Below are 15,827 nucleotides of genomic sequence, written 5' to 3'. Positions count from 1 at the left end.
AAATACCAATCGTTTTGTGCCTAGAGGCATTTCAGGAAATCTAATCACTTAACTGTCCTTTTCCAACCTGCGTACAAATAGAGGCTAAAGAGCAAGGCTCCAGAGATAAGAACAACAAAGGTGGCCATGGGAGACAGAGGGGTGGCTACAGGATTACTTTGATCCTGTGAACTTGGCTGTGTTCAAGGACTCATCTATGGATCTGAACCTAATACACTATGGTTGTCACAGGCTTTATAAAAGCAGCCATAAGTGAGTGTGTCCTGAGAAAATCATTCAGAGTCTTCCCCAGCCAGAAGCCATAGATGAACCATGAGATCCACAATCTGATAAGGACCATATCAGCGACATTCAGGTCTGGTGACCAAGAAGGATACAAGAGGCCCAGGTACGATCTCCAGAAAGCCATCTCACATGCGAAGTGGCAATTCCAGAGCAAATGTGAATCACTGAAGGATGCTCAACAGCTGTGGTAGGGCTCGAGTATTATCATCTCTTATAGTCATACTTTATTGATCCTGGGGGAAATCGGTTTTCATTACAGTTGCACCATAAATAATAAAAATAGTAACAGAACCATAAATAGTTCAATAGTAATATGTAAATTATGCCAGTAAATTATGAAATAAATCCAGGACCAGCCTATCGGCTCAGGGTGTCTGACCCTCCAAGGGAGGAGTTGTAAAGTTTGACGGCCACAGGCAGGAATGACTTCCTATGACGCTCAGTGCTGCATCTCGGAGGAATGAGTCTCTGGCTGAATGTACTCCTGTGCCCACCTGGTACATTATGTAGTGGATGGGAGACATTGACCAAGATGGCATGCAACTTAGACAGCATCCTCTTTTCAGACACCACCGTGAGAGAGTCCAGTTCCATCCCCACAACATCATTGGCCTTACGAATGAGTTTGTTGATTCTGTTGGTGTCTGCTACCCCAGCACACAACAGCAAATGTGATAGCACTGGACACCACAGACTCGTAGAACATCCTCAACATCGTCCGGCAGATGTTAAAGGACCTCAGTCTCCTCAGGAAGTAGAGATGGCTCTGACCCTTCTTGAAGACAGCCTCAGTGTTCTTAGACCAGTCCAGTTTATTGTGAATTCGTATCCCCAGGTATTTGTAATCCTCCACCATGTCTACACTGACCCCCTGGATGGAAACAGGGGTCACCGGTACCTTAGTTCTCCGCAGGTCTACCACCAGCTCCTTAGTCTTTTTCACATTAAGCTACAGATAATTCTGCTCACACCATGTGACAAAGTTTCCTACCGTAGCCCTGTACTCAGCCTCATCTCGCTTGCTGATGCATCCAACTATGGCAGAGTCATCTGAAAACTTCTGAAGATGATAAGGCCCTGTGCAGTAGTTGAAGTCCGAGGTGTAAATGGTGAAGAAAAAGGGAGACAAGACAGTCCCCTGTGGAGCCCCAGTGCTGCTGATCACTCTGTCAGACACACAGTGTTGCAAGCACACGTACTGTGGTCTGCCAGTCAGGTAATCAAGAATCCATGATACCAGGGAAGCATCCACCTGCATCGCTGTCAGCTTCTCCCCCAGCAGAGCAGGGCAGATGGTGTTGAACGCACTGGAGAAGTCAAAAAACATGACCCTCGCAGTGCTCGCTGGCTTGTCCAGGTGGGCGTAGACACAGTTCAGCAGGTAGACGATGGCATCCTCAACTCCTAGTTGGGGCTGGTAGGCGAACTGGAGGGGATCTAAGTGTGGCCTGACCATAGGCCGGAGCAGCTCCAGAACAAGTCTCTCCACGGTCTTCATGATGTGGGAAGTCAATGCCACCGGTCTGTAGGCATTGAGGCCACTGGGGCGCGGCGTCTTTGGCACAGGGACGAGGCAGGATGTCTTCCACAGTACAGGAACCCTCCGGAGCCTCAGGCTCATGTTGAATACATGGCGAAGTACTCCACATAGCTGAGGGGCACAGGCTTTGAGCACCCTGGTACTGACACCATCCGGTCCTGCAGCCTTGCTTGGGTTGAGACGTTTCAGCTGTCTTCTCACCTGTTCAGCCGTGAAGCCCACCGTGGTGGTTTTGTGTGGGGGAGGGGTATAGTCATGAGAGCAGGGTGGGGGACTGTGATAAAACTACATCAAGCGCCATGGGAGATAGCAGGGCTTCGCTCTCAGTTTAACTCAATGCCTTCTATGCTCGCTTTGACTGTCAAAACATGGTGAAACTATCACAAACTCCCACATTCCCCAATGATCTTATGATTTCAGTCTCTGAACCCAACGTGTGACCTGCATTCAGGAGGGTGAACCCACAGAAAGCATCCAGCCCAGATGGAGTACTTGGCCAAGATCTAAAAACCTGTGCTGATCACCTGTTTAGAGTATTCCCTGATATCTTTGACCTCTCACTTCAACAGTCTGAGGTACACACCCAATTCAAGCAGTCTTCAATTATACTGGTGCCTCAGAACGTGATAATCTGACTCTGGCTATCGTTTAGTAGGATTTACATCCAATTGTGATGAAGTTCTTTGAGAGGGTGGTGATAAAACCCCCCAATTCCTGCCTGAGACATAACTTGGATCTGCTCCAGTTTGCCTATCAATACAACAGGTCCACAGCAGATGTCTCCTCACTGGCTCTTCACTCAACCCGGGATCACCCAGACAGCAAAGATGAATACATCAATGCTCTTCATCATCTACAGCTTGGCATTCAATATCATCAATAAGCTTCAAGACATTGGGCTCAATACCTCCTCCTTGTGCAATCGGATCCTAGATTTCCTCACTTGCAGACCTGTCAGTTCAGACCGGCAACAACATCTCCTCCGCAACCTCTATCAGCACAGGTGCAACACAGAGCTGTGTGCTTAGGTCTCTGTTCTACTCACTTTATACTTATGACTGTGAAGCCAAGCACAGCGCCAATGCCAAGGTTAAGTTTGCTGACAAAACCACTGTCACTGGCCTATACAAAGACGGTGACAAATCAGCATATGGGAGAAAGACTGAAACTCTGCTGAGTGGTGCCACCACAACAACCTCACACTCAATGTCAGCAAGACCAAGGAGCTGATTATTGACTTCAGGAGGAGGAACCGGAAGGCTCAATGAACCAGTCCTCCTCAGGAGATCACAGATGAAGGGGGTCAGCAATTTTAAATTCCTCAGTGTTATCATTTCAGAGGATCTGTCCTGGGCCCAGCATGCAAGCGTAATTTCGAAGAAATCACAGTTGTGCCTCTACTCCTTAAAAGTTTGAAAAGATTTGGCACGATATCTAAAACTTTGACAAAATTTAATAGATGTGTGGTGAGTATATTGTTGTTGTTGTTCGTCCATCGTTGACGTCGATGAGGACCTCGACACCATTATGATGGTGTCGAGACTAGCGCGTGATTTGGATTTAAGTGAGGGAGGGTTGAGCAGCGTCAGCCTCACTCTCTCTTCCCAATTCCCATCTGGATCCAGTGGCAAGACAGAGTCGAGACGGCTGGAGATGGGACTAGGTGCAGTGGATGACCAGGACGTCTTCTGTGTCTTGACCTGTTCCACACGTTCCACGACGCTTGCAGAGACCGCCTTCTTGACCGTTGGACCTTCCATTGGTCTCATCCGCTCAATCCGCCGGAGTCTGTCTTCACATGCTGGGATAGACAACTCCCTATCTCACCAAGGGTTTGAGACCCGTCGACTACCCTCACCTGGTTTAGCCGGCTTGTCGAAGCCGTTGCCCGGGGTGTGGCCGCTGTCGCATGCAAACAGCTAGGTGAGTATATTGACTGGTTGCATCACAGCCTGGTATGGAAACACCCATGCCCTTGAACAGAAAATCCTACAAAAATTAATGGACAAAGCACCCCCACCACTGAGCCACCAATGTAAAGCGCAGTCACAGGAAAGCAGCATCCATCATACACGACCCCCACCATCCAGGTCAAGCTCGCTTCTCACTGCTGCCATCAGGAAGGTGGTATAGGAGCCCCAGGGCTCACAGTACCAAATTCAAGAACAGTTATTGCTCCTCAACCATCAGGCTCTTGAACCAGTGGGAAAAACTTCACTCGCCTTATCAGTGAACTGTTCCCACAAATTATGGACTCACTTTCAAAGACTCTTCATCTCATGTTCTCAATATTTATTGCTCATTTATTTTCTCTTTTATATTTGCTGTTTGCCTTTATCACATTGGTTGTTCGTCTGTCCCGTTGGGTGCAGTCTTTTATTTATTCTATTGAGTTTCTTGTATTTACAATGTATGCCCACAAGAGAATGAATCTCAGGGTTGTATATAGTAACATACATGTACTTTGATAATAAATTTACTTTGAACTTTCAATAGGTCAAATTCTCTGTTCCCAGAGCATTCAGTGAGCCTCATAGATCTTACCTTGAATTTCTTACAGACTTTGAAGGCATGCTCCCGGTTCTTATGACCATTTACAGGCACTGGCTGGTTATTAATATCCGATTCCTCAGAGGGCAAGGGCTGGAAAGAATCGATCAGAATTAATCCTGAACAAAATCAAAGAATGCCTGTTAATCAACAACAATAGCAAACCCCACAGATAATGATGGAGCATGTGGATAAACAGTACACCACCCAAGGCTGCAGGGCAAGAGTACTGTGGCCATGTCACTTACCAGTGACTGGTCAATGATACAAAACATGTATGTATCATGAACGATGATCTGTGTGCTCACTCTAGGATTGAAGGTGACGTGGATGATGGGTGTGTCCCTTTCCAACCAGAGTGTGGGCAGCCCATGTTGCTGTATCTTACGGCTCCACTCTGTGTACTTCTTCTCACTGATGCTGAATTCAAAAATCTGAGGAGACAAAATAAAAACAATTACTAATCACCACCACCATCGTAAAAAAAAAATGCCATGAACAAAAGGACACGATTCTGCCCAGACTGCCTACAAGTGCAATTAGTTTCATGCCCATATTCCTGCAGTATTTACCATATTTCCTTTGAAACTGTTTCCAGGCAGCATGTTCCAGTTTAGAAATATATACAGGTGTCCCCCGCTTTACGAAAGTTTGCTTTACGCCACTTCGCTTTTACGAAAGACCTACATTAGTACCTGTTTTTGCTAACCGAAAGAAATCCGAAGAAGATTTTCGCTTTTACGATAAAAGGCGCCCACTTTAAACTTGTGTTTACCCCGAGAAAGACTACCATGACCGTGAAGCCTTGCGCGGGCAGGTGTGTGCGTGTACGTGCCGATTTTTTTCTACAAATCGGTTTTGGCTAAATCTTCCCGATTCTGATAAGTGAAACTACACTGTACATACATTATTTCTACTTATATAGGCTGTGTATTTATATCATTCCTGCTTTCACTATATGTAAGTGTTATTTTAGGTTTTATGTGCTATTTGGTATGATTTGGTAGGTTTTTTTTTGGGTCTGGGAACGCTCAAAAATTTTTCCCATATAAATTAATGGTAATTGCTTCTTCACTTTACGCCATTTCGGCTTACGAAAGGTTTCGTAGGAACACTCTACTTTCGGATAGCAGGGGAAACCTGTATATTTTGAAGTCCTTTCGCCTGATGGTTGAGGAGCAATACTACAATCTCCCAGATGTAATAGTGGCCAAAAGACCTAGGGTAATGGATGAATTGAAGGAAATTTATATTAGGCAGGAAATGGTGTTGGATAGGCTGTTGGGTCTGAAGGCTGATAAGTCCCCAGGACCTAATGGTCTGCATCCCAAGGCACTTAAGGAGGTGGCTTTAGAAATTGTGGACGCATTGGTAATCATTTTCCAATGTTCTATAGATTCAGGATCAGTTCCTGTGGATTGGAAGGTGGCTAATGTTGTCCCTCTCTTTAAGAAGGGAGGAAGAGAGAAAACAGGGAGTTATAGACTGGTTAGCCTGACGTCAGTGGTGGGAAAGATACTGGAGTCAATTATAAAGGATGAAATTACGACACATCTGGATAGCAGTAACAGGATCGGTCCAAGTCAGCATGGATTTACGAAGGGGAAATCGTGCTTGACTAATCTTCTGAATTTTTTGAGGATGTAACTATGAAAATGGACAAGGGAGAGCCAGTGGATGTAGTATACCTGGACTTTCAGAAAGCCTTTGATAAAGTCCCACATAGGAGATTAGTGGGCAAAATTAGGGCACATGGTATTGGGGGTAGAGTACTGACATCGATTGAAAATTGGCTGGCTGACAGAAAACAAAGAGTAGCAATTAACGGGTCCCTTTCGGAATGGCAGGCGGTGACCAGTGGGGTACCGCAGGGTTCAGTGCTGGGACCGCAGCTATTTCCAATATATATTAATGATTTAGATGAGGGAATTAAAAGTAACATTAGCAAATTTGCTGATGACACAAAGCTAGGAGGCAGTGTGAAATGTGAGGAGGATGTTATGAGAATGCAGGGTGACTTGGACAGGCTGGGTGAGTGGGCAGATGCATGGCAGATGCAGTTTAATGTGGATAAGTGTGAGGTTATCCACTTTGGTGGTAAGAACGGGAAGGCAGATTATTATCTAAATGGAGTCAAGTTAGGAAAAGGGGAAGCACAACGAGATCTAGGTGTTCTTGTACATCAGTCACTGAAAGCAAGTATGCAAGTACAGCAGGCAGAGAAAAAAGCTAATGGCATGCTGGCCTTCATAACAAGGGGAATTGAGTATAAGAGTAAAGAGGTCCTTCTGCAGCTGTACAGGGCCCTGGTGAGACCACACCTGGAGTACTGTGTGCAGTTTTAGTCTCCAAATTTGAGGAAGGACATTCTTGCTATTGAGGGAGTGCAGCGTAGGTTCACAAGGTTAATTACTGGGATGGCGGGACTGTCGTATGTCGAAAGATTGGAGCGACTGGGTTTGTAAACACTGGAATTTAGAAGGCTGAGAGGGGATCTTATTGAAACATATAAGATTATTAAGGGATTGGACACGCTGCAGGCAGGAAGCATGTTCCCGCTGATGGGTGAGTCCAGAACCAGAGGCCACAGTTTAAGAATTAGGGATAGGCCATTTAGAACGGAGTTGAGGAAAAACTTTTTCACCCAGAGAGTGGTGGATATATGGAATGCTCTGCCCCAGAAGGCTGTGGAGGCCAAGTCTCTGGATGCTTTCAAAAAAGAAAGGGATAGAGCTCTTAAAGATAGTGGAATCAACGGTTATGGGGATAAGGCAAGAACTGGATACTGATAGTGGATGATCAGCCATGATCACAGTGAATGGCGGTGCTGGCTTGAAGGGCCTACTCCTGCACCTATTGTCTATTGACTGCACGTTATAACAGCCATCCCGCAGTGCTTGCGCAGTACCAAGCAGAAGCAGAAAAAGCATTGTTGTTGTTGTGTTGTCATACCAGCATTTTTAAATATCTCCGTTTACCCCGTCCACACTACAACACGCAACAATCGTTTTCAAATTTACACACTCTGGAGAGTGTTTTAGAAAAGCTCCGTTTTTGGGGGATGAAAGCGCCGTTTCATTGGCTATATTTAAGAGGGAGTTAGATATGGCCCTTGTGGCTAAAGGGATCGGGGGGGGGGGGGTACGGAGGGAAGGCTGGTACAGGGTTCTGAGTTGGATGATCGGCCATGATCATACTGAATGGCGGTGCAGGCTCGAAGGGCCAAATGGCCTACTCCTGCACCTATTTTCTATGTTTAAAATTGTGGGTTAGAATCAGAATCAGATTTATTATCACTGGCAAGTATCATGAAATTTGTTGACTTAGCAGCAGCAGTTCAATGTAATACATAATACAGAAGAAAAAAATGAGAAAATCAATTATAGTATATGCATATTGAATAGATTAAAAATCATGCAAAAATAGTTATATTAAACAAGTGAGGTAGTGCTCATGGGTTCAATGTCCATTTAGGAATTGGATGGCAGTTCAGGCTTCTGTACCTTCTACCTGACGGTAACACTGTGAAAAGAGCATGACCTGGGTGCTGGAGGTCCTTAATAATGGACGCTGCCTTTCTGAGACATTGCTCCTTGAAGATGTCCTGCAGACTTTGTAGGCTAGTACCCAAGATGGAGTTGATTAAATTTATGACCTCCTGCAGCTTCTTCTGGTTCTATACAATGGAGCCCACTCCGCCCCCCGCATACCAGACAGTGATGCTCTCCATGGTACATCTAATGAAGTTTTGTTTTGTTTGTTTTTTTTTATATATAAAGTGCTTTGTCAACATGTCAAATTAATTTTCTGTCACAACCCTTCCTGCCAAATGAACCAACATTTATTCTTAACTTCTGATAACATTCTGTGCTCCATAGTGAACTAAATCTACTCTGCAACTTTTCCACAACCCTCGACATCTTCCTCCAGCAGACCGCCCAGAAAGAGAACGTAGAACAGTATAGCACTGGGCAGCCATTCAGCCAACAATGCTGTTCCAGTCTTAATGCCACTTTACAGTAAATGTCCTCCTGCTGTGCATCATCCATATCCCTTCAATCAGAATCAGAATCAGGTTTATTATCACCGGCATGTGTCGTGACATTTGTTAACTTAGCAGCAGCAGTTCAATGCAATACATAATATAGGAAAAAAAAACTGAAAATAACAATAAATAAATGACAGTATACATATATTGAATAGATTAAAAATCACGCAAAAAACAGAAATATATATTTAAAAAGTGAGGTAGTTTCCAAGGGTTCAATGTCCATTTATGAATCAGAGAGCAGAGGGGAAGAAGCTGTTCCTGAATCGCTGAGTGTGTGCCTTCAGGCTTCTGTACCTCCTACCTGATGGCAACAGTGAGAAAAGGGCATTCCCTGGGTGCTGGAGGTCCTTAATAATGGACGCTGCCTTTCTGAGTACCTGTTTTTCTTGCAGGGCGCCTACGGGTGACTTGAGTAGCAGCAGAACTCTCTCAATTCTCTACTTCCTTCATATTCACTAAAGCCTCTTAAATTCCAGCAAACTGCCTGCTTCCACTACTACCCCAGTAACCTATTCTAGGTACCCCATTCTCTGCATGAAAAAAAAACTTGCCCTTCACATCGCCTATAAACTTCCTTCTTGTAACCTTAAAAACATGTCCTCTGACATTTGAGGTTTCTAACTTGAAGAAAGATTTTGACTGTCTACCCTATTTATTCATCTCAATTTTAAAAACCACTATGCAGGTCTCTCTTCACACCTCAAATAATCTAGAGAGACCAACTTGTGTTTGTCCAACCTTTCCTTATAGCCCATATCGTCTAATCTGGAAAACATCCTGGTAAAGAATGTACGCACCTTTCATATCCTTCCTATAATGGTGCAACCAGAAATGTATGCAATTTTTTTTTGCGTGTCGCACCAGTCAGCCATTCTTGTCTGGCGTCTGATGTCAGGATTGGTCTCCTTTCAGGTTAACCGGGTCACGATATGAACGTTCCTGACTCAACCCTTTTTTTTTTAACGAGGCCAAGTGGCTAGCTCGACAGTCAACCTGGCACGGATGGAAAATGTGCTCAGAGGGCGGTCCGATTTGGATTCGAACTCGGGAGCCTTCGCTCCGGAGTCCGGCGCTAATGCTATTGCGCCACCAGAATAATCCAAATGCAGTCTGACTAAAGTTTTATACAGTTCCTTTACTCCGATACTCAACACCCTTACCAACGAAAGCAAGCATGCTTTACCATCTTAACCACCTGCGTAGCCACTTTCCGTGAACAATGTACCTGAATCCCAAAATCCTTCTGTACCTAAATGCTTCTAAGGGGTCTACCATTAATTGCAAAAATTTCTCTTTTCATTTCACCCAAAATACAAGAACTCAAATTGCACAGATTAAACTTCATCTGCCACTTCTCTGCCCAAATCTGCTGCGTTCAGTATACAATTCCACAAATCTTGCTGTTGTCCAGAATCTTGGCATCCATATCACCGACATCACAAAAAAAGAGATCTCACCACCAATCCTTGCAGACCTGCCATCAAAATAACAGCCTTCCAACCCTACTGTCTTCTATGGACAAGTCAATTCTGAATCCAAGCTTGCAATTTACTCTGGATCCCATGCATCTTTGTCTTTTGAATCAACGTACCATGAGGAACTTTATTAAATTTCTAACTGAAGCCCACATGGGTTACATGTTACTGAAGTTCATATAGAAAATGTCCATCAAGCTTCTTTGTCACTTCAAAATCAATCAAGTTGTAAGGCATGACCAGCCCTGTACAAAACCATGCTAACTCTCCCTAAATAAGCCACGCCTTTCCAAATGCGCACAACTCCTATCCTTCAGTCTCCTCTCCAATAGCTTCTCTGATGTAAAGCTGACTAGCCTATAATTACATTTAGGCCACTCTTAATGCTGAGGATGGGTTCCTCGGAGCTGGAGCACTATGGAAATCAGCGCTACACCTATAAAATCATGTAAATGGATGCGTGCGCCTAATTTAAAAAATAATCAAACATGAGGTATGATATATTATTTTATGCATACACAATAATTCGTGGAGTAACAACCACGCAAATGGACCTAACCTGTACATCAGGGGAGCAGCAACACATCGCAGCAGCACTAGAGGGAATCGGGTGGTGATTACATCTTAGAAGAGGGACCAAGCTGTGGGTTCTCCTCTAACTTTGGGCTTTTTCTTCAAGTAGACATCAAGATTTGACTGCCTTTTCTTAAGTTTCCTCTCATAAAGTAGTTCTCGCTATCAGGAAATCATGCCAAGAATACCTCTTTTGCGTTATTGCTTTGCTCCCAGTCAGAGTCATTATCAATGAACTGGTCCACGATTTGTGTCATCGTGGTGATGCTACTGCTGAGGAATTTTGTGGTTAACTGGTCCTTTGCAGTCTTGAACCCAGATGCATGTTTCTCTTCTCAGGAGATGAAAGTACGAGAAAACATTCTTTTCCGAAATACACCTGTTTCATCCACATTGAGGACATGCTCGGGAGGATAAATGTCCTTTTTGGTTATGGCCTTCGGTGTTGCAGGAAATTCCCAGCTGCCTTGCTGTCTGCACTAGCTGGTTCAACAGAAGTATGTATGCTATGGCAGTTATTGCGCTATTTAAATCTATCAAAGCAACCTGTGCTGGCTGTGAATGTTACCGACGTATCGTTTTCTTCTTGGATATGATTGAAGATGCTTCTTGCCCTCTCCATTATTATCAGCTGGCTCAGGGGTATGTTTCATTGTGTTTGGTTATCCACCCATATATTCAGTCTATTTTCCATTTTTTCAAACACTCAATCAAGTCATCTTCGTTGATGATAGTCATCTTCGTTGATGATAGTCATCGTTGCAGAAGCTTTTACCTTGTCTGCATTTTTTTATAATTGTTCTGATGGTCAATCATTTTAAAGAGGCGCCAACAACAACCTGACGCTCAGCAGCTTCCAAGCACTGTATAACTTGCAGTTTCACATCCATGCTAATGCTTCTCCGAGACATCTTAGACGTACTACCCTCACTGGAAGTTGCAGGCCATTTTCCAGACATTATGGGTGAAAAAATGTTATAAATTGGCAAAGGAGCAACATTCGGGGGAAGCAGAGACGAACTAATATGTGATTGGCTGTGAGTGGCTCACAGCATATGTAAAGCGTCCTCATTGGCTGATTCAATGTTTACTGTAATGGTGGCCGCTCTTGAAAAGTCTTAAGTGCTGTTTGGAATGAATTTTTGTCATTTTTAAAAATTTCAATAAAGAATTGAGTAACTGCGCTGTACTGAATCAGAGCTATGCAGGGTCTGAGTGTAGTTGAATTATCTCCATTTCCTTTCTAGAACAAAGGCACAACATTTCAAACATGAAAAAACCTGCAGATGCTGGAAATCCAAAGCAACACACACAAAATGCTGGAGGAACTCAGCAGGCCAGGCAGGATCTATGGAAAGGAGCAAACAGTCAATATTTCGGGCTAAGAGCCTTCATCAGGACTGGAGAGGAAAGGAGTCAAATCACTTACACAACATTCGCTACTCTCCAGTCCCTGGGACCTCGCCTGTTGCTGGTCAGAACATAATGATCTTTGTCAAAGCCTCAACGATCTCTGCACTTACTTCCATCAATATTCTGGCATATATGTCATCACGTGCTGGAGACTTGTCTACCTTGATGCTTTCCAGATGTCTCAACATTACCATCTCCTTAATCTCAAAATGTCCCATCACTTTAGCGATGTCCCACTCTGCCTTCACTATCTTCCAAATGTTTCTCAGTAAATAACAACAGAGTTCTTACAGTGCCTTGAAAAAGTATACAGTCCCAACAATTATTTTCACACGTTACTGTCTCATTTTTTAAAATTAAAATATATTGATGTAGGATTTTTGAGCTAATCTACAAACATTTTGCATCATGTCAAATTAAAAGCAAAATTCCAAAACTTGTCATCAATTTACCAAAATTGTCAGCCTCACAAAGTATTCAACCCCATTGTAATCTAACTTTCTTCAGTGGTGGCATGTATGAACACTGATAAATTTTACTTTGAACTTTTGAACCTTACCAACTCGCCAATATAGATTTAGAAAATTTGGAGGATCACTTCCATTTCAATGAATTCATAAGAATAAATATCACTAACAACACACACAAAATGCTGGTGGAATGCAGCAGGAAGAAGTACAGTCGACGTATCAGGCCAAGACCCTTCGTCAGGACTAACTGAAAGAAGAGATAGTAAGAGATTTGAAACTGGGAGGGGGAGATCCAAAATGATAGGAGAAGACAGGAGGGGGAGGGATAGAGCTAGAAGCTGGAAAGTTGGACTGTTCCTCTTCCCACCCTGTCTCCTGCAAAAACATCATCCCCTTCTGGCAATTCCTCCGTCTCCGCCGCATCTGCTCTCAGGATAAGGCCTTTCATTCCAGGACGAAGAAGATATCTTCCTTTTTTAAAGAAAGGGGCTTCCCTTCCTCCACCATCAATTCTGCTCTCAAACGCATCTCTCTCATTTCACGCACATCTGCTCTCACCTCATCCTCCCGCCATCCCACTAGGGATAGGGTCCCCCTTGTCCTCACCTAGCACCCCACCAGTCTCTGGGTCCAACATACAATTCTTCGTAACTTCCCGCCACCTCCAATGGGATCCCACCACCAAGCACATCTTTCCTTCCCCCCACCTTTTGCTTTCCGCAGGGATTGCTCCCAACATGACTCCCTTATCTATTCATGCCCCCCCCCCCCATCCCTTCCCACCAATCTCCCTCTCGGCACTTATCCTTGTAAGCAGAACAAGTGCTACACATGCCCTTACACTTCCTCCCTTACCACCATTCAGGGCTCCAGACAGTCCTTCCAAGTGAGGCGACACTTCACCTGTGAGTCGGCTGGGGTGATATACTGCATCCGGTGCTCCCGATGTGGCCTTTTATATATTGGTGAGACCCGACTCAGACTGGGAGACCATTTCTCTGAACACCTACACTCTGTCCGTCAGAGAAAGCAGGATCTCCCAGCAGCTACACATTTTAATTCCACGTCCCATTCCTATTCTGACATGTCTATCCACAGCCTCCTCGACTGTCAAGATGAAGCCACACTCAGGCTGGAGGAACAACACCTTATATTCTGTCGGGGTAGCCTCCAACCTGATGGCATGAACATTGACTTCTCCAACTTCCGTTAATGCCACTCCTCCCGTTCTGACCCCACCCCCTTATTTATTTATTGTTTTTTATTTTATCCTTTTTTCTCTCTCTGTCCCTCTCACAATTACACCTTGCCTGCTCTCCATCTTCCTCTGATGCTCCCCTCCCCCTTTCTTTCTCCCCAGGCCTCCCGTCCCATGATCCTCTCCCTTCTCCAGCCTTGTATCCCCTTTGCCAATCAACTATCCAGCTCTTGGCACTATCCCTCCCCCTCCTGTCTTCTATCATTTCGGATCTCCCCCTCCTCCTTTCAAATCTCTTACTATCTCTTCAGTTAGTCCTGAAGAAGGGTCTCAGCCTGAAACGTCGGCTGTGCTTCTTCCTATGGATGCTGCCTGGCCTGCTGCACTCCACCAGCATTTTGTGTGTGTGGCTTGAATTTCCAGCATCTGCAGATTTCCTTGTGTTTGCGAGAATAAATACCATTTCTCTCTTTAAAGTCCAACAGTAAGACCATAAGACCACAAGACATAGAAGCAGAATTAGACCATTCAGCCAATCAAGTCTGCTCCATTATTCCACCACGGCTGATCCCAGATCCCACTCAACCCCATACACCTGCCTTCCTGCCACGTCCTTTGATGCCCCGACAAATCAGGAAACTATCAACTTCAGCCTTAAGTACCATGGACTTGGCCTCCATCACATTTTGTGCAGAACATTCCATAGATTCACTAGTCGCTAGCTAAAAAAATTCCTCTTTCCCTCTGTTCTAATGGGTCTCCCCTCAATTTTGAGGCTGTGCCCTCTAATTCTGGACACCCCCACCAGGGGAAGTTTCCTCTCCACATCCACCCTATCTGAACCGTTAAACATTCAGTAGGTTTAAATGAGATCCCCTCGCATTAGGGTTCAAACATCAGACGTGCAGAGGAACTTAGGAGTCCTTGTGTTAGACTCCCAGAAGGTTAATTTACAGGTTGAGTCTGTGGTAAAGCAGACAAATGCAATATTGGCATTTATTTCGAAGGGAATAGAATATAAAACAAAGGAGATAATGCTGAGCCTTTAGAAGACACTAGTCAGGCTGCAATTGGAGTATTGTCAACAGTTTTGGGCCCCATATCTCAGAAAGAGTGGGTTGTCATTGGAGAAAGCCCAGAGAAGGTTCACGAGGATAACTCTGGGAATGAAGGGGTTAACATGAGAAGTGTTTGGCAGCTTTGGGCCTGTACTCACTGGTATTTAGGAGAATGCATGGGGATCTCATTGAAACCTACCAAATGTTGAAAAGACTAGATAGAGTGGATGTTTCCTCTGGTAGGGATATCCAGAACTAGAGGGCACAGCCTCAGAATTGAGGGGTGATGTTTTAAACAGAGGTAAGGAGAATTTTTTTAGTCATAGAGTAGTGAATCTGTGGATGGCTCTGCTAGACTGCGGTGGAAGCCAGGTCCGTGGGTATACTTAAGGCAGAAGTTGATAGTTTACTGTTGCTCAAGGTGTGAAAGGATATGGCGAGAAGACAGGGGTATGGGATTGAATGGGATCCAGGATCAGCCATGATGCAATGGCAGAGCAGACTTGATGGGTAGAATGGCCTAATTCTGCTCCGATGTCTGATGATCTGATGCATACCGAAGCCCCTTTGCACCTCAGATTTTTTGTATTTTCTCTCCATTTAGAAAATAGTCAAATCTTTCATATCATTCACCAAAGTACATGACCATACACTTCCCAACACTGTAGTTCATGTGCTACTTCTTTGCCTATTTTTGTAATCTAAGTCCTACCTGCCCCTGCATCTATCTTTGTATTATCTGCAAACGTTGCAACATAATCAATTCCATCATCCAAATCATTGACATACAATGTAAAAGGAATCAGTCTCAACTCAGCCCCCTGAGGAACATCACTAGTCACCAGCATCTAACCAGAAAAGGCTCCCTTTATTCCCACTCTTTGCCTTCTGTCAATCTGCCCCTACTTTATCCATGCTTGAATTTTACCTGTAATATCATGGGCTCGTAACTTGTTAAGCAGTCCCATGTGTGGCACCTTGTCAAAGGCCTTCTGAAAATCCAAGTACACAACACCAACCAATTCTCCTTTGTTTATTTTGCTTGCTATTTCTTCAAAGAATTCCAACAGATTTGTCAGGCAGGATTTTCCCTTGAGGAAACCAAGCTGACTGAGGCCTATTTTCGCACAAGCTCCATATCCTTAACAATCGATTCCAACATCTTCCCAAGCACTGAGGTCAGATCAACTGGCCTACCGTTTCCTTTCTTTTGC

At 44.4% G+C, this 15,827-nt stretch overlaps 1 protein-coding gene across 1 annotated transcript in view; it reads right to left on the bottom strand.

Annotated features, from left to right (window-relative positions):
* Positions 1–15,827, bottom strand: part of utp4 (UTP4 small subunit processome component) — an 88,968-nt gene that overhangs the window by 9,758 nt on the left and 63,383 nt on the right. Inside the window, exons 14-15 of the mRNA XM_072280066.1 lie at positions 4,624–4,809; positions 4,370–4,468 (exon numbers count right to left, since the gene is read on the bottom strand). Of these exons, the coding sequence (XP_072136167.1) occupies positions 4,370–4,468; positions 4,624–4,809 (285 nt within the window). The remainder of the gene's footprint in view (positions 1–4,369; positions 4,469–4,623; positions 4,810–15,827) is intronic.

This window comes from Mobula birostris, chromosome 15, assembly GCF_030028105.1.
Source record: "Mobula birostris isolate sMobBir1 chromosome 15, sMobBir1.hap1, whole genome shotgun sequence".
Lineage (NCBI taxonomy): Eukaryota > Metazoa > Chordata > Chondrichthyes > Myliobatiformes > Myliobatidae > Mobula > Mobula birostris.
This window is presented reverse-complemented; position numbering and strand designations above follow the sequence as displayed.